Source organism: Struthio camelus, chromosome 1 (genome assembly GCF_040807025.1).
Source record: "Struthio camelus isolate bStrCam1 chromosome 1, bStrCam1.hap1, whole genome shotgun sequence".
Taxonomy (NCBI): Eukaryota; Metazoa; Chordata; class Aves; order Struthioniformes; family Struthionidae; genus Struthio; species Struthio camelus.
In genome coordinates, this window is record NC_090942.1 from 39247604 (window position 1) to 39270267 (window position 22664).

The window sequence follows — 22664 nt, forward strand, 5'->3', positions numbered from 1 at the left end:
AGCAGGGCAAGCATTTAGTGGTGCTTCTTAGCTTCCAGTGACTTGCAGTGCAGGGAGTTCCTGAGCCAGAGGTGTACCGTTACTCTGCGTAGGCCTTCTTGAGAGAGAACTTCATCAAAGATGCAAGTTTTTCATTACTTCCAATGTAACTAAGATGGAGACTTTATTGTAAGAATGAACTTTCTATGTATTTTCTGCCATTTTCCTAAGAAACTTGCTTTCGTGGGCCTCCCCCTCTAACTGATTAACAGTCTCATAGTTCTAGCAGAACACAGCTGTCCGAAGAGGACACACCACCAAGGAAGAAGTAATCTGTCAGATGATAAGGATCAGTGTTGTGAAGCAGTGATAGACCACTGTTCATGGACAGACGGTCGGGTACGTTTCGTGTCTTAATTCTTAATCAAGTGGAGCTTTCTCAGTGCATGGGATTTAGCTGTAAGCAATAACTAGTCCTGGCAATCATGAGCAAGCAGAGAACCGAGAACTCAGGCTGATAGAAAGCGTTGAAATCTTCTGATTAGCTCAGAAACCATTTTAATTCTTTTCTTCTGCTAGAGTGATTTTGGTGTTTGAAGTGACCCCAAGGTTCTGGACTAAGTTAAAAGCTGGGGACAGATGCCTTCTGTGGTAGAGAATGTTGCTGGTATGGAAATTATTTCAGATGCTTCCCTCTTTCTACCCGAATCACCTTGGAACAGCTTGGGTTCAGTTTTTGCCAATTGCTTTATGCAGAGATCTGGATTATAGGGTGGTATCAAGGAATTTGGGATATTCTGCTGTTTGCATTTGATGAAGAGAAATACAGAGCTAGACAGGCTTTGTGAACTGCTAGTGTTTCAACTATTTCCCTCTTGACAGGTCTTACAGATTGACAGATCAGGCAAAGACTAAGCCTTGAAAGACTCCTCAGGTGAGGAGCAGGAGATGAAGGTGGTGCTGGGCTTTATAGTTTCCTGGGTTTGGTCTGAAGGGAAGGGCCTGACTCATTTTGGAGCATACATATTTGCTATTTCAGCCTTTTAGAAACCAGTCAGGACTGCCAGGTGATCTGTAATATGAAATGCTACAGAAAAGTCCAGTAGGGTAGGTATTAAAGGTTAACTGCCTTTGCCATTGATCTGAGGAACACTATTGACAACATCAAGAGTTAATTATACATTCCATGGAGATCCTGGACAAGATGATTTTTTGTGAAAGCCTTGCTGTGAAAGATTTCTTCAAAGCCAGCCCTGGAGCTAGTCCAGGAGGGCAGTCTAATCAGGAAAGCAAACCTGAAGGAAGAAGAATTGAGAAGGATGTAACTGGTGCACCCTCTTATGCCCTTTCCACCCATATAGTTGAGTCCTTACCGAATCACTGCTGCTGTGAAGAAAAAAATAAGGAAATAATCATAAGGAAAGAAAATAACTGCTTTTCATTTGGGAAGCTCTGGAGTTTTTAGTGACATTTGCTTTTGAAAGCAGAGGAGTGAGTGGTGCTGTAAGGATAGACTACAAAGTTTGGTCTAATAAGTGTGAATGGATATACAGGGCTTGATTGTTCGTTCACACCAATGAAACTCTTTCTTTGGACTGAAATCAGGCACACTAATTACACAGTATAATTCTGTAAACGATTTGTAACTCTGGAGTGGCTGAACTGGAATATAACCTAAGGCACAATGTGTATGTGCACCCCTGGTCCCTGAGGCATGTGTTAATAGTAACACAGCTTGTCATTGTGTGTTTTTAAATTTTTAAATCTAAATAAAATATAACAGTGCATGTAATACGTACTTTAAATGGCAGATGTGTAATAAACATCTCTATTTATGACAGACTTAGGCAATTAAACATAATGAGGTGTGGTTCTGGTACAAATTTTGCTTCAGGTTTACTTTGTACTTTTAACCACCCCAGTTAATTACACAACTAAGATCATGCCCTGGAGAGTTTTAATTTTCTTGTGATTATATAATGGACTCTTACTAATATCATTATTCAAAAAAATAAAAAAGGGGAGAAATATTTTCAGATAGAACTTATGTATGAAGATCTGTTTGAACATCTTTTTACTATTTTGAGTCACAGCTAAAAATATTTAAAGATATTTCTTTGCCTTAGGTAATCATACAGCTTTTTGCAGTGTTGCACTACTCTCTCTCATATATATAAATTTTGAATGACTGCCATTACCCTAGTTTTTGTAGGCCAGAAATATCTTCATCTTCATAATATACCTTGAAGATAGGGAGTACTTCCATCTGCTTTTTCCTAACAGGACACGGACTTTTCATTCCTGCTCTACTCAGTGGGAGGTAGGCATCTAAACACCTTCAAGGATCTGAGTGTATGCGGTTTCCCCAAGGTCACACAGGAACCCTTTGTTATGTGAAAGGAGGATTCTCTGTTTCCTGAGCTCCAAACCGGTGCTATAAACCTTGGACCCCGCTTTGTAGTCCATATATGCACATGGGGAAGACGGACAAAAAGTAATCTAATTACCACAGAAACTGAACAGTTTGGAAACATGATGACTGTTCGCTGTGTAGGAAACAGGTGCTCACCCTATGGACTGCAGGCTTTTGTGGCAGACAGGACAATTTATCAGGCCCGCAGCCTGTTCCCAGCAGCCTTCTTTCCTGGGTACAGCTCTGGAGTGTGTAAGGAATGGGCTGTGTGTCAGATGAATTGTTCTGGCAGCAACAGCAGCAGCTCCCACCCGGCCCCAGCCTTTCCTGATGGCTGCTTGGCTGCTCTCCCATCACATGATGGTTACATGTCTGAGATGTGACAGGCAAATGACCCCTGGGCAAAATGGCGGCTGGGAGCAGCTGCCATTGCCGGAAGAGTTTGTCCAGCTTGCAGCCAGCTCTCCTCCCTGTTCCCAAGCCACCCTGGGGAAAGAAGAGAGGTTGTGAGTGAGGAGCAGGCTGAATGATTTTGCTTCTGTGGCAGCAGCTTGCTCCTGGTGGCCCTGTTCCCTGGGGCAGCCCAGAAGCAGGGAGCGACTTACCTGTGCACATGCGCAGTGCAGTCGGCGCTTCCAGGGTGCCTCAGCATATTGCTCATGCACAGTTCTGCTCATGAAACTGGGGAGTTGCTGCAGCAAATAACCCTGTGTTGCCACTGGAGTAAGTTATGCAGCTTGCCCAGCTGGATAGGCAGGGCAATATAGTAGGCATCTCTTAATCGATGAGGAGTTTTGATTAGAGTGATTACACATAGTAACATATGCTCTGCCACTAGAAAGAGATGGGTGTAAGATAGATATCAGACCTAGATTTTCAGCTGCTATAAACTGTCATTGCTTCACTGGCCAGCCTATATCTTTCCACTCCATACTGGTTTCTTCTCCTTCGCCCAGGGTTCAGCTTTGTTTCGTTCAAGCCATATTACAGTGGTTTTAGGACTTGAGCAGGCAACAAAAGATCTTAAGGATCTTAGTTTTAATGCACACTTACAAAATATCCATTAATTTGAGTGGGAATGCCGATTTTAACACCTTTTGGAATAAGTACTAAGAATTTACTGTAATGTAAATAATTTACTACATACTTTGTGAAAGTAAGTATAGTGGAAAATTATATTTAGCCACTAATTTCTAAACTGAAACAGCAATATACTTCTGTGGTGTAATATATTTTCCAGTCATGTGCTGAAGAGAAGCATTTTTTTCAGCTGAGCTCACTTAAAGTTCAAAAGATAAATATATCACAATGACAAATTGCAAAATGCTATTCATACATTTAGGTAAAAATCGTTCCCTCATTTGTTTGTATTTCACATAAACTGTATTACTGTTATTTCCAAAGAAAATACGGTACAAAATAATTCTGATTAAAAATACGAGTATCGTTAATAGACCAGAGCAGAAAATTATCTTGGCTTGGGGGAAAAATTATAGAAACTAAATATACTTTTTTGGGATGAAATTCTTTCCAGCACAAAAGGATATCCACACAGCCCTCTGAACTGCCTAATCCCTGACTCAGTACTCTACAGGGTGGGTCATGAGTGGAATAGTCAGTGCAGGAGTTTCTGCATTTGTTCTGTTGTGGGAGGTTGAGAATTTCTCTACAAGGGAAACCTACACCACTGCAAGAAGTGATGTCAATTTACAGCATTTGCAGACTGTCTTGGAACTTGTCTACAAGAAGAAGTTAAAAGGAAGTTGGCAGCAAATTTGCCATGCGTTTGTGAATCCATACCTGAGGGGACACAGCCTGCTGTGAGTGTGAACTAGTTTATCTGATGTGGTGTGAGCTAACTCACACTTGCTGTCCACAAAAACTGTCCAGGTAGGGAAGGAAGACACAGTAGATTGAATGCTGTCAATTTACCATTTAAATGCATCCTCTGCGTGTGGAGCCACAGGAAGGAGTTGGAGCAGACCACTGGGACAGGGCTACTGATTTCATCTTGTCCTGGCAGTGGAGAGGCAATTCTCAGTTAAATCTTCATAAGCTTTATTCATACATTATGACAATGTGGGTAAAGCTTTTAGCTTATTTTAGTTAGAGCTTATGATTTGTTGAATGAGGCATCAAATCTTGCTTGTACCCAGGATGTCTAACGTAGCCTACATGTGTACATTCTCTGTATGGTCTTTACCAGGTAATAAGCTCTTTGTGTAATGAATAAGGACTTTCAGCTGCTGCCTTAGTTTCATCTTCATATAGCTTTCAATTGACTAATACATTTTATGATTCAGATTGAAGGATCTACATTTAGAATACAAGTAAAAAGGAGGAAATGTGACAACAATAAATCTGATCTGAAATAATTATATAGCAATAAAAGGTGAATGAATCATTTTATTGGTAGAATATATATAGTACAGTAACATGCTGGGATCAGAAGTATTGTTTACCACACACACAAGGTAAAGCACCCGAGGTCTATAATTTCACTGCTCACTATTTTTACTGCTTTTATGTTATCAGTTCAGAAATCACTTATGGAATTAATACCCTGATTTCTTTTTTCAAACAATTATATGCACCCTTCCTCCCTTCCAAAACATATGCACTAGCTTTCTCTCTCTCTTTCTCGTTCTCGCTTGTTCTCTCTCTCTCTCTCTCTCTCTCTCTCTCTCTCACACACACACACACACACACACACACACATAAAGGATTCTATAACAACAGAACCATTATAGAAAATGATCTAAAACATGTGGACTGCAGCCAATATTTAGATATGGTGTAGTAAATTCTGGAAGGTATAAAAAGGAAATAACTGAACTCATTGCAAAGAAAAATGAGCCAGTCTTAAGTACTTTTAATCACAGAGTTTCATATAAAAACATGCAAGATACTGTGCCTAATATTGAAGGAGAAGGGAGCTGAGGGAGAGAAGAAATCCCGTTCCACTGGGCTTTGGGGTGGGACTTTTTACCATTCTTTCAAGAACCTTTCAAGAACCATTTAAGCAAATGTATAAATATGCTCAACAAGTGGCAGGCTCCTTGTGTGACAACTGTGACCTGGGAACTTTGTCATGCATCCCCACTGTTCAGTCTGAGCTAAAGCGTAGTTGTTGTGTTGCTCCTCCTTCCTTCTAGGGTTGCTGTGCCATCTGCTTTGCAGGCAGCTCAGTTACTCTGCCCACTCTCTCACTTTGTCCAAAGGGATCCTAGCAAGAGAGAAACAGTCATCGCAGCAGAAACAGAGATGAAGGAAGAGCCAGCCAGTTCCTTTTCCCTTTCTAGAAATTCACAGCTGTATCCAGGTTTCTGCCAAATCATTTTTTTGCTTAACATCCCAGCACCCTGAGCTGAGCTCTACAGCTTACTCCAACAGCTGGTAAGCTGTGGACAGTGTCTCTCTCTTCCATGCTTACCTCTTTGCCATTTCTCTGGGCAGGTATGTTGAACCTCTGTAGATAATTACAGGCATGTGCAGTTGGCCAGCAGTCTGCATATAGCAATGTTATGTATCTCCGTAAAATGCCATGCATGAAAGGAAACCTGACTGTCATTAATCAAGGACTTAGTGAAGTAGAGTCTTTCACTGAGGTTTTTCCTGACCCTGAGCTTCAGCATTTTCACACCTCCAAATTGCGCGCATTTAAAAAAATCTGATTACTGATATCTGTCAGATCAATATTGTCAGAACTAGAACAAATCCAAAACAACACTTGTTGTAGTTAGTGTTGGTCATAGATGAGGAAGAAGGATAGAGATGGCCTGTTTGAACTATTAATCTCACTCTGTGGGGGGGGAAACCCATGCATTTCACCAGCCTGTTTCATAACTGCTTCCTAAAGCATATGGAAACAAGTGGGACTGATTCAGCCACTTCAGCTCATTTGGAAGAGGACTTTACTCCGTTAGAAATCAGCTTGAGTCTTCACAGTGCTGTTCTGCATAAGTAAGGTTTTATTTGTTGAGATAGACGAGTTAAAAAACAAAATTGCTGGTGAACAAGAATCCTCAGCCATAAACCAAAGAACTAGATCTGCATTAAAGAAATGAAAAACAGAAAGAAATGACCAAGTTTCTGTGAGTGATAGCACAGTTTTGAATTAACAACGAATGTATGAATCAATGAAAAGGCACTGCCAGACAATTACCTCTTTATCTGCGTACATCTGTAGGTCCAGAGATAGTGAAAACTAATGGGCAGAGGCACTCCTAAGGAATAGCAGGCAGGAAGCAGCAAGAATACCAGTTTGCTGAGATGAAATCACCTAAACATTTCATACAGAACATACCTTCCCTCTGGATTGCAAGGACTGCAGGAAAAATCTCATTATTGAGGTGAAGCCGAAGTTGTTGAGGTGAAGCCAAAGCATGTTTTGGCCCACAAGGTGGCTATATTGCATTTTTAAGCTGTTTATAGAGTGGGGAATTTCTACTAAAATAATCCCACATGGGCTGATTCCACTGCAGCTGCATCAGGGTTAGCAACAATGGGAGCCTTAGTATAGACAGCTTTCGGCTCCAGCAGCCGTTTTCAACACTGTATCAGTTAACCCTGCTCTGAGGAGGGTTAATTGACATAGTGCTGCAAATGGTTGATGAGATGAAATCTCTTGTATTATGGCTCCCAGCATCCCTAACAACTGTGCAGCTGCATTCATATTAGCAATGGTGGGAATTTGGAGGAGGGAGGAAAATTCCCTAGTGTAGACAAGGCCTGAGAGTGAGCCTTAATGTTCTTTTCTGGGTCCTGTTTGTCAGTTGCAGTTACACTTCCCTGCAGCATTATCCCAGCCATCTGCAGATTGCTGATTTCAGGCAGCAGCCTCTTTGGTTCCATCAGCTGGATGAAAGGAAAAGTGTGGAAGAACTGCAGTTCTCCCTGGCCCACCTGATACATGCACTCAAGGTGTCCAAGCTCCTCTTCTGTCTTGTGTTCCAGAGACCAGAGGGAGTCCATTCAAAAAGGACTAGTGAAAATGAGTTAACTTTTTTCCACAAATATAGGAGATATTTGCGAAAGCTACTTCTCCTGGGAGGAGTGGTCTTCTAGAAACAGAATATCCAGATTCCCAGGTTCTTGAGTACCCATTGTAGCCTTTAACTAGGTAAATATCTTTGGCTGCTCTGGTGAACCATAATAGTAAGAGACCTAACCAATATATGACATTCTTATGTGTAGGGTAACCTCTAACAGCAGTAGGGCCAGACTGTTCCACTAAGGAACTCTCTGAGGTGGTGCAGGTCTTTGAGTTCCAGGAAGGATGGAGGAAACGGGCAGAAAAATTCTTCTGAATGGTACCGTCTGCTCTCCCATCCCTGGCCAGAGATCTCTTCTGAAGGGAAAGCTTTGCTGCTACCCCAGAGGCAGGGCCTTAAACTTGCCCTTACTGCTATCCCTTTGGAGTAACTTGTACTCCATTAGAACTAGGGTGGAAAAAACTTTGGACTTCTTTGAGCAGAAGGGTGACGTAGCCTGACTGTGCTCTTCTCAATGCATACATGCGTCTGCGGTGAGCAAGCACCATAAAACCAGTGACACACTTACTACCACATAGACTGCATTGCAGACCTTGAAGGAAATGTCACAGCTTGAAAAAAGTTTTCTTTCCTTGTGTAATACATTACCAGTTAAGACCATCTGAGCCCCCAGACTTCCACAGGTGGGAGTTAGTTATAATTATCTATAGGTTATTTTACAACTCCCAGTGACTGTGCACAGCATGAGCCTTTTGACTTACAGGATGTGGTTCTTCTGCTTCCACAGGCTTTTGAAAAAGGAGGTGAATTAAGACATGAGCAAGGGAAGGGGGTTCTTTGTTACTATTTATAATCTCCAAGGCATACTTAACCTGTAATTTTCTGACTGGGATATCTTTCTAGAAGATATTCTGGTACCACTTGAAATTCTATGTTCTGAAGCGAAACGCTATTGCTGCTGTGGATTGCACGATTGCTGTGGATTGCACGATTGAAAAAGATCCCCTCTAAGAACAGAATAAGGTATACCCAATGTCAGTTTATCAGGTAGAAGTATATCAGTTATACCCCTACAAGCTATCATACCAACTACAGAATAAGAAATGACCTTTTTATAAGTGCTCTTGGTGAAGTAACAAAATCTTCATGCTATTGGATGGAATAGTAAGTGACATCAAACTTTTCTAGCAGTAATACATTGTGGTATGCAAGCAACTGATCTTGAGACTACTCTGTGTCACCTGGCCTGGCTTCTTTTAAACAGCTGACCCTGCGAGGCATCCGCTTCTGCTGAGTTGGAGTAGTGCCCTTCCTGCTCCAACTGCCAGAAGGTTGAAGAAGAAGGGTTGAAGATGGGCCATCATTCCTGCTTCCAGCTTCGTACCAACTCTCTCATTCCCCAGAAAAATGCTGGATGAGAACAGACCCAATTCAGTAGATTCCTAGAAAGGAGTGTGAGATAGAGGGGATTGTACTCAGGGGCATAAGAAGGGAAGAGAGGGGTCTCCAGCACCATCTTGTGCCACAGCCTTTACCATTGAATGACACCTTCCAGGGCCGTGTTCCAGCTCAGTTATGCAGCCTGGGTAGTGAAAAGAGATAAATCTACCCCACTTATAGCTCCTGAAACATCTCTGCCACCTTCTACAAAACATGTACTAGCAATGTGAAATTTTTGGTGAAGACTTCAAATGGCATTGCGACTCACTTTCTTGCTGAAATGCTGCCAGTTTTCTTACCTATAATGTGGTGTGTCCCTCTGTAAAGCTGTTGTCATAGCACCGCTTCACATTTCTCTGGCCTGAAAAATATATTAATGGGTTGTTAAGACAATCTTTAAGTCAGAGTAGCTTAAAAGTGTAAGCAGAGCTACGTGAATATTTTGTAAGATATATCACTGTGTTGAATTCTGCACTCACACTGAAATCATCATGCATGGAAAAAAATTTCATTCTCTTCTTAATCTTGTAGGAAGTTCCTACAAGCATTCTGTAGAAAATTTTCAGAATTTGTAGGCTCATAGATAGTAGAAACCAGGTGTCATCTTATGTTTATAAGATGCCTATCTGGCTATGGATGCTACCAGAAAATAATAACAACATTGACAATTAATACTTCTGTTGATAGACCAAAGCTGAAATATCAGACCAAAGCTGGTGGAAAGTAGGTCTTCTCTACTCCTGTGGCTTCACATTATTCTCTTTAATGAAGAAGTTAAATTCACTGGTGTTTGCTCTAGATGGAACAATAATCCATACTTAAAGAGGATGGACCAGAACTGTTGAAGGAACAGTTACCACATCTCTTTTTGGGAGGAAGCTGGAACAAAACCAGGAGCTGTTGCTGGCTTATTTGCTTCCACTAGCCACTTCAGGAAGGTGGGCTTTCTGAATTCTGGTTGCTGTATTGCTTACCTGCATTAAGGTATCTAGGTATAAATTATATAAGAACAAGTTGTTGGTTAGTCTCAGACAGGTTTGTGTTCCTAGCGTTGCCATCAGCAATATCATACTGGTTTATAATTTAAGAACTTTTGGATAAGGAAGGAATTGAGACAGTTTCAAATGACTGACAGACACATAGTCATTTAGGTTTCTGACAATAAAGCATGGGTTTTGCCAGCGCTAATTCTTACTATGTTAGTGAATTTGCAGGCAGATATCCGTAGCAGGACAAGAACTCCATTGTGCTGGGCGCACTGCAAGCGCTGAGACCTTTCTTGTCCTGAACAGCTTTCCAACAGTGAGTTTAGAGCATTGCTCCCATGTGAAGATTAGCTGCTTATGACTGTATGTAAAAATCTTTGGACCATAGTATTGTTACTAGAACTACTCAAGGAAAGACTAATGGAACTATTAATAGCCCATATGGGATGAATCTGTAGAGACAGCAGTTTTGGAGCTACAGGCTTTTAGCAATAGCATGTACCACTGTCTTCCAGAGACATGAATATGCTTCAAAGAGATTAATGGATGTTATAAAAATTATTTGCTGCTATGCTTTAAACTATAGACTTTACAATCTCTGCTTGGAATCTTGATCTCATACAGCAGCTTAACCTTTTGATGCACAGAATGGATGTAGGGACCTTCAGATTTCTTCATGGTGTGATGGGAAAGCAATATTTTTCAAAGTATAGTTTGGACTATAAGACTTGTTTGATAGCTATGAGATTTAACAGGTGGACTGTATCCATCTTCCGTAGCTGGTTGCTTTTGGGGATGGGGGGAAGCAAAGCTTTGGAAGGCTTGTGATTGGATTAAGAACACTAGGGGAATATTTTCAGCTTTAAGAAGTGTTCTAGGATTTCTCTTTCTTTAGCCCATCTGTCTGCAGTGTACTTTTCCTGCTCCACAGAAAATAACTCAGCTGTTTCCTCAGCACAGTCCTTGCTCTTCAACTCTTGCATATGTTTGATTGGAGTAACTCTTGCCTGATTATGTCTCTTTATCTATCTATAGACAGTTAAGAACTTATAATGTATCAAGATAATTTGAGGTATCTAGATAGCCAGTGCAAGAAGTCCTGCAACAGCATCTCTGCCCACTCTGGAGTTCTATAGGATAATGTAATTATTTGTTTCCTTCTCTTGTGCTCTCTTGTGGATATCCATCCCAAAGCAGGGGAAGATGGGAGTGAGGAGGAAGTTACAGGGGCAGCTATGACTCTCTTAGTTACTAACTGAGCTTGAATCGGCTGTGACACCTCCTAGTGGTCCCGCCAGATACCCCTACCAGGGGAACTAAGGGCACATCTGTCCCAGCAGTGATTGTGGCGACTTCTAGTTGCCCTTACCCTGTCGAAGTCTCCTTTCAGAAGCTTCAGCAGTAAAGGGAAGGCCCAACTGGCGTTCAAACCTGCATCCCACGCCCCCTCAACACCATAGCCAAGTGGCGATTATAATAAATCGGGCATGGACGACTGTCACCAACGTGGCTCTGGTCTGCCCAGGGAGCAAGCCATCCACAACTTACTGGTCATGACACGACTTGCCAGCTGCACGAGTGGGGTCTGGCTTTGCTTGTCTTACTCTGTTGACTACTCAGGCGCTTGATGGCCAGGGGAGACCTATCCAGTAGTTCCCCCTGAGCCAGCGTCTGTGCTCTACTGGGCATTGTATCAGGGCATGGGCCCTGTGAGGTCCTCTGGCCTCGCATGAGGTAGCAGGACCAAGTGGTGGCAGCCTACTGCCTGACCTAGCTCTGTAAATCAGGCTTGCCGATATAACCTTCAGCTCACTAAAGCAGAGTACAATTCTTCGCATAGGTGGTGAGTCTGCTCAGTCTTCCGGAACCGCTAGACCTCTGTCTATGCCTTACCCTGGCTATGAGCTGGAGGAATGCTGGGGCAGTTGGCGCATCTGTGGGGCAGATCAGGCAGCCCAAATACCATCGGCTGTACCATGCCCGTAATTCTGGCACTTCCATCTAGACACATATGGTGCCTCCTTTCTCCAAATGACGTGCACTGGACTTGATGAGGGCAGACGAGCCGCCTCCCAAATTCAACTCTTAAAAAGGGTTTGATAGTGGCCAAGGCCCAAGACCTTGAGGAAGATGTGGGACTGGGAAAAATACCAAAGTCACATATGGAGCATACGGGTTTTGTTTGGGGGATGCACAGACATCACGGTCTCCACTGGCCCTTGTGTGGAGCAGCTTATGGTGGTCTCACTGTGCCATGATGAAGGGGTGCCTAACTGAGGTTAGGTTTGCATTGGAGAGGACCAAAAACCAAAGGAGGGAGGAGGTACTTTGGGATACTTTGCTTAAGGAGTAAGATCTGTAGACTACAGCTCAGTCATGCTTGTAGGGCCAAAGGGGGGGGGGGGCAGTGTTTATCAGAAGTAATTCCTTGAGCCTGTCACTGTCCCTGCAGGAAAGCTCTGACCAGCTTTCAGATTAACTGTCTGATTTCACTCAGGGCTGCTGCAGTCCCTGGAGACACCAAGCCCCCAGCAGCGTGGGCTTCAGGGCGACCGAGCGGCAGCAATGGCAGCGTCTCCTCCGCGGCTTCAAGGCGCGGGAGCATAAGCAGCGAGGGCAGAGACGGCCCGGGCAGGTCCGCGCGCGGCCGCGGGAGGAGGGCGGGAGGCTCCCTGCGGGCCCGCCCCAGGTGCCGGCCCCGCTCCCGCGTAGCCTTTGTTCCGCTCGGCGGCGGGGCGCCCACGTGCAGCGGCGGCGGCGGGGCGGCCGCGCGGGGGCAAGCCCTCCGCCCTCGCCTCGCCTCGCCTCCGCAGCGCTCTGCGGGAGCAGCGGGAGGGCGATGGCGGAAAGGCGGGCGCGGGCCGGGGCGCTGGGAACCCCGGCCTGGCCCTTTAAACCTGCCGCGGGAGCGGGGCCGGGACGGTGCAGGACACGTGAGCCGGCCGCGGCGTGCTCTGCCGCCGCTTCCCCGGCTGCCGTATTTCTCATGTTGTATCTGGCCCGCCGCCAGCGCCCGATCGCTAGGTTTTTAGGTTTTTCGCTCTGCCTCCTCCTCCTTTTTTTTTGCGCAGCCCCCTCCTATTTTTTCCACCCACGGGTAAAGGTGTGTGTGTATGTGTGTATTTTTTTTTAAACCCTCATCCTAGTTTAACCCGTGGGCAGGACTCGCATAGTAATATTTCCAGTCCCAGCAGCTCACATCACAGACAGGAACCCAGGACCGCCTCCCCTTTTTTTCTTCCCAATCTCCCAAATCGTTTTATTATTTTTTAAATGATCGCTCTTTTTGCCCGCTGCTCCCGCTGCTGCCGAAATCCCCGTCTTCTCAGGGTGCATGCTTCTGGCAAGATCGTGCAGTATTCTCAGTCCATTTTCAGTGTGTCTTATCTTAATTTGCCCTGATCCGATCTAAGGGCGATATCCACCACTTGCTTTCAATTTGTAGGATTTTTTCTCCCTTCTTGGTTTGCTCCTAATACCCTCGGAGTATTTCCCCTTCTCCTTGCATTTCCAGAGTTGCAATTTACTCTGCCGTTTCTTCTTTTCTTTCTTTTTTTTTTTTTAACCTCCCCTCTTTAGAATTGCTTCATGTTACTAACCATTCCTAAATTGTAAGAGAGATTCATTCCCCCTCCTCTTCCACCACCACCAGCACCACTACCACCATCACCTCCTCCTCCTCCTCCTCCCCTTCTCTTCTCCTTTTTGGCAGCACCAGGACGTCCGGTGTGGTGGTGGCAGCGAGCAGCAAAAGCAGCAAGAGCTCGTTTTGATTCCCCCCCTTCCAAGGTGCTTTGGAGAGACTGGTTTAAGGCTGAGCAGCAGAAGTCACGATGAGTGCACAAGGTGAGGGACCCGGTCAGCCTTCTACTGCTGCCCAGGAGCAACCTGCAACCGCAGAGCCTCAGAAGAGAGGACGAGGCAGACCCAGGAAGCAACCACAAGTCAGTATCGTATAGATACATAGAGCCGCAGATCTATAGTATTATAGGCATGTACATGTACGTATTATACTGAAAATGAAGGAGTCCTGGCGACGGGTTTGGGGGGCTTTGTTGTGTGCTGCTTCCCAGCGAAATGGTGCCGAGGCGTAGCGAGGGGTTTTGCCGTGAGCCCCGGCGGGGCACCCCGAGGCTGAGAGCGCCGGGGTGCTGCGTGCGTGTGGCTGAGCCGCAGAGCCTCCTCGGCACTTTCACTATTGTGCAGGGAGCGAGCTGGGGCTTTTCAATGTAAATGGGGAACATGGAGCAGCGCGGCTCCGACCAACCAGCGCTCGCTGGGTCATTTCGAGCTGATTTTGAAATTGCGAAAGCGAGGAGCAGGGAACGGGGCTCTCCTGTCTCCCTCCTCTCTGAGCCCTTGCAATGTCTCAATCTGTGTGTGTGCGCGCGTGTGTGTGCGCGCGTGTGTCGGGTCCCACCGGGGGCTGCTGCCGCCTCCGCTCTTGACCAGCCCAGCCCCTGACTGCCCCTAGATCCTGGGGTTGGGGGAGAAGGGGGGGGTGACTAGAAAGTCGCATAGGTTTTTTTTCTTTTCTTTTTTTTTTTGGCCCCCCTCCCCCTTCCCCACCTCCTCCCTCACCCCCGTCATCGAATGCAGAGAGGTGCCCCCATTGCCGATGGAGGTGGGGGAGGTAGCCGGAGGGGGCTTGCCCTGCATTTGCAACACCTTTTGCCTTTGCTCCAGCGCTTTCCCAGGCAGGTCGAGGCGAGGGGGACTGTTCCCGGCTCTCGGCGCGGGGAGCGGAGCCCGTTTCCCTCCCAGCCGCACTCCCAGCCCGTTCCCGAGCCCCGAAAGGGACGCACTGGGCTTCTCTTTGCCTTGCGAGACCAGAATCTGCGCTAAGGTTGCTAGATTTGTGCCTTATTTCCCCCCTGCCTCTTTCCCGAAGGGCCATTGTCGCATCGCCGGGAAATGCAGAGCTGCATTCAGCCTGCTGCTCCCGGGCCAGGCGGGCCGAGGGAGTCCCCAGCTCTTTTCAGCCCCTCCGCAAGCGCTGGCGATGGGGAATTTTGCCTGCGGATGCAACCAATTAAGCTCGCAGCTTTGCAGAGGCTGCACGGGGTTGTTTGCAGTCCTTTCCATGCCTCGGAAGTAACGACTGCAAGCAGGGCTGCCTATTGAGCTCATTTAAAGCGAGCTTCCGTGGGCTTTAAAAGCGTTTACTCCATTCATTTAGCATCAGCTCACTGCCATGAAAGCCTGCGAGGGGCTCCGAAAATACTGAGAGAGCTCAACAGTAGAGCCCCAGGCCGGGGGAAACCCGGCAGTTTTGATTCCCCCCCCTCCATGTGCTCCTGCAAATTGTACTGAAAGTACTTTTTGGAGAACCATAAAAGCGGAGCCCCTCATTTTCCCGCTCTGCCCTAAGTGACACTTATTCTGCCTGAGGAGCTCCGCTTTGTGCCCCACGGGCTCGCTTTACACCCTGCTCCTCCGGGTGCCCTTGCCCAGCCCAAGCAGCCAGCATCAGTCCTGCAAGCTTTCGTCGGGGCTTGCAGCCTTTTTTTTTTTTTTTTAAGCATTTGAATGTGTGGAAGAGAAAGAAAACTGCGTCTTCTTAAACGTGTTCAGCCCAGATGTGCAGTGTCTGCGAGGCTCACCACTGCGAACTGTAGCTGTTAGTGAGTCCCCTTTCCAGCCTCCCCATAACCTACCCGGGAACTAAAAAGCTGAAGGGTTTTAAGCTGGTTTAAGTTAACAAACTGCATTTAATTAGTTTTACCACATCCTGTAATCTGAATGAAATGTATAATATTTAAGACTACAAGAGTTCTGTAGTATTTATGATTCACTGAATAAATATTTGGAATCCAAACTCTTAGTAATTCATATCCATTTTTAAAGGACTGTACAGAGGAACTAGTTAAGAAAATTGCTAAAACAATCATTGTTCCTGTGGAGTTGTTTTAGAATTGTTATTTGCTTCAGATATTTTGTTTCCTCAAGTTTTTTTTGCTTGCTAGTGCTCTATTTGAAGAAACTTTTACATTTACGTTTTAATTCAATTCAGTTGTATTTGGAATAGGTGTGAATATAATGCATACTTCAGAACAACAGCCCCCAAAATATTTGTGCCCTTGAGACAGAAAGTAGTCTAGCTTACTTTCCAGTTTTCCAGTAGTTAACTTTTTTTTTCCCAAAAGTATGTGCTTAAAAGCTGCATATGATAATTGTATCTTGTTATAATGAAATTTAATTGAAATTAAATGGGTAACTACTAATTTTTGAATAATCATTCTTACATGAGAGGTTCCATATCCATCTTCTTTAAAAAAGCGTTTTAGGGGATAACTTACTTGCTAGGCTATGCAAACTTTTCAGTGTTTTTTATGCAATTACAAGGAAAATTAAGCTCTCTTTTAGTACGCAAAACAGACTTTTTTTCTTTACTTGGAATTGTTTAGTTTTCCATGTTGAATTTTAAATATTGTTTTAGCCATTTATACTGTTAATTTATACTACTCGCTTCTAGTTTATTCCTCAGATCTTCTTGGTTAGTTGTACTTTCTTGCCACAATAGCATGTTTTCCTGTATTTAGGAACCAACTGGTGAACCATCTCCTAAAAGACCAAGAGGAAGACCCAAAGGAAGCAAAAACAAGAGTCCCTCTAAAGCAGCTCAGAAGGTGAGATTATTAAAGAGAGAGAGTTCCTAGTGCTATTTTTTCATTAACTGGTAGCAAATATTCTAGTCATTTGGGCTGTGAACTGTGGGGTTTAAGCCTTTTTAATTATGGAAGCCACATACAGCATGTATTTTGCATTTTTAAGATTAGAAAATACATGCTGCAGGAAGACCCTAGGTACAGAAACTGTAAGGGCAGCTTACTTTTTGAATATTGTACAGATTAGTGAAATAACATGATGTATTTGATTTATTTACTGAGATGTACTGTATATAATAAGGAAAAAATAGTAAGAATTTTATTTTCTCGATTAAGATTTTTGAAAAAGGAAGATTAATTTCTTGCCCACTTACATACGTTACTACTACCAAATCTGTATATTAAAGCTAAGTGTTTTGCCAAACAGAGACTAATTAGAAGTAAATTCAGTTATGTATTGATGGAAATAACTGCATTTATTGAAAATTACAGCTTAAAAATATGATGATAAAGTAAACTGTGAATTACAGTAAAATTTGTTTACTAATCAGTTTCAAAGAGACTTTTTCTTAAAGTGCTATTAGCCTTCTGAACCGCTATTTCTGTTTGGTGATGGTAGCAAATTTTTGTTATGGTGGTTCTGAATACCCTCAGCTATAGTACAAGCCCATTGAAGTCATTGCATTTAGTGCATGGGCTTTAAATCACAAATACAATTTAAGAAGTGACTTAATTTTATTTAAATTTGCAAAAGCTCAGCATTAGAAAACTGTACTAACAAGGGAGATAAAACCTTTCTGTATGAATAATTTTAGTGGATATAAACAGTTGTGTATAGGCTTGAAAATAAACACAGGAGTTTTGTTTATGTAGATGGTTACACAGCAGTTAGCACTAATTTACAGGTACTAAATTGAAAACAAAAGCTTACAAAATCTGGTAGTGAACTGTAATGCTTAAGTGTATCAGTATCTTTTAAGTATGGCAAAATGTGTGTTGAAGATATTTGTGGCCTCATCTAATTATGGTTAATTTTTCAATATGCCTATGGCACTGACCATATTAAGTTTGATAGTTTTCAGTGTTATAAATTACTATAGCAACTACTGATAGATATTAAATTATTAGGGGTGGCTATGGTTTCATATCTGTTTTGTTTTAAGTGTTTTCAACATTCATTTGAGGGACGTTTTCCAAATCTCTTTGAATACAATTGTTTTTTACTTTCTGAACTAGAACAAGCAGTATATTTTGTCAAAAAGTTCATAAATTAGTAAAAAAAAAAAAATGCTTTGCAGGTTAAGTATTTAAAATGTGTCAGGGCCACTCTGCAAACTAGTGAACTTAAAATGTTGATTTTTTTAAATATAATAAAAATGTTCCTCAGATTCACTTTAAAATAGTTTAAATTTCACTCTTCAAAAGAGAGAGAGCAGTTTTTTATTAGTCTAGCAAGTCTAAATGTAAGCTTTAGTATTTTAAATATTACTCTTAGGAGTGTTGGCTTTCCTAGAAGAAATATTTGTAGTAAGATTAAATTTTAAGTAATTCATATAAATGTGTTTTCAAAAGATATTTCTAAAAGAAATATTAACATTTCTTCATTTGGATGAGTGATTTGAAAATTAGTATAAATGGAAAGTAACTTAAAATCATTCATATGTATAAATGTATGGATATATCAAATCAAGTGTTTCCTATATGATTCTGGTGCATACAGTTGTTTTTTAATCTAAAGTATGAACTGAACAATTTCCTTGCAACATTTTGATTTTCAGAATGCATGAAATTACTGGTCTAATTAAAGCAAACTCTTTTGGGTGCTTATAATACAAAAAATTGACCAAACGACCACATTCCTTTTTGTCATAAAGAAATCTTTGACAGTTATTAAATTAAGTCTTATTTGTTTCTAGGTTTGTAGATAAAATATGCAAATACTTGATAAATCTTCTAAAACATAAAATAATTACAAAACATTTTTAGAAAAGAAGTCATTGAGATCACATTTCAGAGAAATATTTTAGCACTTTTTCAAAATAGATAATTAGCCCTCTCTAAAATGGTTCCGCTTCTCACCTGACATCTCAGAGTTTCTTTTTATATGATTTTAATTTTGATAATATAGCTTGTGGCAATGTGAATCAAAAGGTTTTGGCGTTGTAAGGAAACTTCATTTGGTGGTGAAAGTATCAGCTCTTAAAAGAAGTGAACTATATGTTTGATTTTGTGGTAAACATATTTACACATACATACACATACATATATTTATTTAAAGCTTTCTACACCCTCTCCCAGCTCTCACAAATAGAGTTGACTAACTTTACTTAACACCCTGTACATGTGAACTTGGGTACTGTAGATGCAACTGCAAATTGCTGGAATTTCTAAAGAATACTGTGTGGCCTGTGTTTTTCAAAGTGAGCTCATTGAAATGTACTATAGTGTTCACAACATGCAAGATAAACGTATGCCACTAGAACCCCCAGAGCAGACATGAGAAGGCACTCATGATTAATTGATCGGGTGTTCTCTTGCAAACCATTACACATCACAATTAAAAATGTATTACACAAACTGACAACGAGTTAAAAATACTCGGACACGTCCTGGGACTTTTTTTTTGTTATACTTCAAAAAGTAAATACCTTTAAATCAGTTGAGGGGCAGTTTGCCCTAGAATCATGATTATGTTGTGCATTTAAATTTTCTTGGTTCATGGGTTTTTTTTTTTTATTTCAGAGCTTGTGTTTGGTCTTAGTAAACTGGCCTTGGGGCATTTGAAAACAAACTGTGCTTGTTAGGAAATTAGCAATGTGAAACTTGACAATGCATACAGAATGTTGCAAGACCAATTGGACAGCTAATAATTACTCTAATTTCAGGTAATACACATAAAAAGGACTTGCATATCATAGCTATCTAACTTGTTATGAAATGCACACAAAAGGTAAACCTGCATTTTATAGAAAAACAAATCATTTCTCAATTGTTTAATTTTCACAAACAGAACGAACACAACATGTTAGCAGATGACAAGAGAGAGACTTTTTCTACAAAAAGACCGTAATCACCTCATACTTAAGGTTTATTCTACACAATTAGGTTGTTATTGAAGTCTGTGCCTTTGAACGAGTCATTCTGTTATTCATTTAAAATATTTGTAAAAAATTAGCAAGCAAGTGAAGTTTTTCTTTTTTCTACGGAACAACTTCAGTTTTGCAGAAAGATCATAGCAGGGATGTCCATTTTCAATTTCCTTGGGGTTCTGTGGCTGAATTTCATTTGTTAGGTTGAGCTGTATTCCCAGCCCATCTCATTTCCCTTAAGCATTCAAGGGCTTTTCTTTGTTTAGCTCCTGTAGTTGTGCTTGATGAAAATATTGTATAGGCGTAAGTACGGTCCCGTTTGGAAGGAAAGAACACAATGATGAGGTTAAAAAAAGGAGTAATAGCATGTGTTTATGCCATAAATGAAAAAGTCAAGGGGTAGCCCAGGAATATCCAACAGTAAAAGCTCTTTTGTAAGATTCATCTTCAGTTAAAAGATTTTGAGTTTTGTTGGACATACTGCTAAGGTGGAGTTATTTGTTCTTGATGTAGTGAAATTCTTAAACATACATGCAGATCTGGAAATATCATACTCTGAAAACCAGAGCTTGTGGTACTGTGTGTGACTACACATACTACTGTCTCTATGTTACATTGCCAGAGTTTGGTATGTAGAAAGGCATGTCTCTGAGTTAAGCAGTCCAAAGGTAAAAAAACAAACCCAAAAAAAAAAAAAAGTTCATGTGACCAGGACTCTGCCCTAAATTGGTTCATGAAAATCTGTTTGGCTTCTCCATGTTTCATGCTCACCAACACCAGTCATAGCAGGCTTAAAGGGAAAACAAGTTCAGATTTAACAAATGTCGTAGTATAGTTGTTGTACCTAAAAAGTGAGAGACCACAAAATTAGATGTTTTGAGCAAGATGGGTGAAGCAGAAGACTGGCTCCCGTTTAGAGTTAAAACAGGTAAAGTAGGACCTGGGAGGTGTAGTATTTTTATATCTAGCCAATGCCTAAGTTTCTTGTAAGACTTTTTTTTTTTTAATAAAATAAATTTTTCTAGGAGAGGGACACCTCCCTGTGCAAGTTCTTTTGACATGGCTTGACAACAGTGATCTTTGTTCTGAGAACTATCAATTACTTCACCTGACTTATACCTCTGACACATTTTATCTGAAGTCCCCAGCAGATCATTTTGCAAAGTGGATAGAGTTCTCAAAATTTGGATTCTGTTGCATTTGAGATCCCCCTTGACAATAGATGGATGCCCAAAGAACACTTTATAGCCATTCAATTATTTATACTTGTCTTGTCTTGTTAATTGCCTTCAGTAGTACAGCTTCGGTGTCTGTTTGGGCATGGCACATTTATGCAACAAGGAGGCAGAGATGATGGGCAGTCAGGTACTACATTTGCTGACAGCAACTGTTTGGAAACAGGATTTGATGGCCTTGTGGTACAGGGCTTAGATGAACTGCAAATCTGTCTGGGGACTGTTAACTCTCTTTGATAAGGAATGGCCATCGTTCTCACCTAAGACAAAAATACCATTTTCTGTATAGGTCATGTACTTTAAAGCAGCTAAATCTAGTTCTATTCCTAAAACGTGCCATAGCAAAAATGATATATTCCTATTATTGTTGATAGGAAATTTTACAATTTTTCATGAAATACCATAAACTTGTGTTTGACAGCTACCCAGCTCTCCTTTAAGTTGGATCATTTTATGTCATTAGTCTTTTAGAATAAGATCATGCCTCATAATGCAGCATCAAATGTTAAGAAAATCCTGACCAAACACATCTCACTTTCAAAAAGTGCATCAGAGGATTAAGGCAGCAGCTTCCTTTTTGACTAAGCAATTACAAACTGCTGTGTGTAGGGTGGCTGAGAACACTGGCATCCTACTACCCAAATAAGAGTCTTTGTTATCTTTGGGTGGGTTGGGGCTCTCTCCAGATTTGTTCCTCGCTTTGGAGGCAGCGCTTTGATTAAAGCAAAGAGCCAACAGACTAGTGTGCTTTAGATTACATAAATATCTGTTTAAGAGGAAAACCACTACTTTAGGACTTACGTATATCTTCTCTTACATGAAGAGAAATTACATGAAAATTGTATGGAAAAACATTGAATTATTTGTCTGATAAGCAATAAAACGTATCTTCCAGTTGTTAAATCAAAAGACAGTCTTATGCTTTGGAGAATATACAGGCAATGTTTGCAGAATGCAAAATAAAATAAATCCAAATGGAAAGAGGTGGAATATTTTCCTAAACTTCACGTCTTTATTATCACTGTTGGACTGCCACTACTCCTTTTCAGTTGCTCCAGAAGTGTTTTGTCTTTCTCTTCCCTTAGAATGGAGATAAAAATGTCCACTTTGGAGGTTCTTGTCATTCATTTTCTGCAGTTTAGTCTATGGAAACCCTCCTATTTACTTACAGAATCTCTCTGTACCAAAACATAGTATCTGGCATGCCCTGCTGTTTGCTCAGCTCACCTCTGGGAAAGATTTGGTTTTGATAAGAACTATGGAAACGTTTTTCTTCTAACATGAGGTGGAAATCATATGCAGCAGGAATATAGTGCCTTTCAATCTGAAGGGTCCCCAAGCACTTGACAAACTGATATACAAACTATACAGCAGGAACACTAGCCACTTCTGACATGGACCTTTCTCTGGGGTAAAGCACAGCATTGTTAATGGCAAGCGGCCATACTGCATGACAGTTTATGACAGGAAGCAAAGATTAGTTATTCAAAGAAATCTCCCATGTTCTCTTTCCCATCAACTGTGTTATATACTGTAATTAAAGTTAGTGTCATGTTTTCAGTAACTTTAATTATGAGACCAAAATGGTTTTAGTTTCCAGAAAGTTATGGTATTTTATAGACTTTAGAGAAAGAGTTTTTCCTTCAAATATAGTAAATGTAGTACAACACAGAAGAAAATGCATGGTGTTTGTGCGTTCGTAACATGCGAGGTGTTGATTTGTTAAGAACAGATTTAACAAATATTTTCTTTTAAGATTTATGCCCTGTGTAGTTCTTGAAGTAAACAAAAATGCAAGGGGCTACAGATTTTCAAAACTAAAACACATCCCTTTTTGCATCCTTCAGGCTATATGGTATAAAACATGTTTAAAAGGAAACAAAACTCTGAAATAGAGAGCTACAGCATATAGCAAATGTA

The 22664-nt window shown here is 41.7% G+C and overlaps 1 protein-coding gene across 10 annotated transcripts in view; it reads left to right on the forward strand.

Moving 5' to 3' along the window:
• Positions 1-22664, forward strand: part of HMGA2 (high mobility group AT-hook 2) — a 163317-nt gene that overhangs the window by 28139 nt on the left and 112514 nt on the right. For 7 of the 10 annotated variants that reach the window (XM_068934829.1, XM_068934859.1, XM_068934811.1 and 4 more), the window contains 2 exons: positions 13525-13756; positions 16355-16441. In XM_068934829.1, the coding sequence (XP_068790930.1) occupies positions 13646-13756; positions 16355-16441 (198 nt within the window). In that variant the 5' untranslated portion in view covers positions 13525-13645. Of the gene's footprint in view, positions 1-12152; positions 12448-12549; positions 12924-13524; positions 13757-16354; positions 16442-22664 lie in introns of those variants that run through there. The other 3 variants (XM_068934820.1, XM_068934838.1, XM_068934879.1) reach the window with 3 other exon arrangements.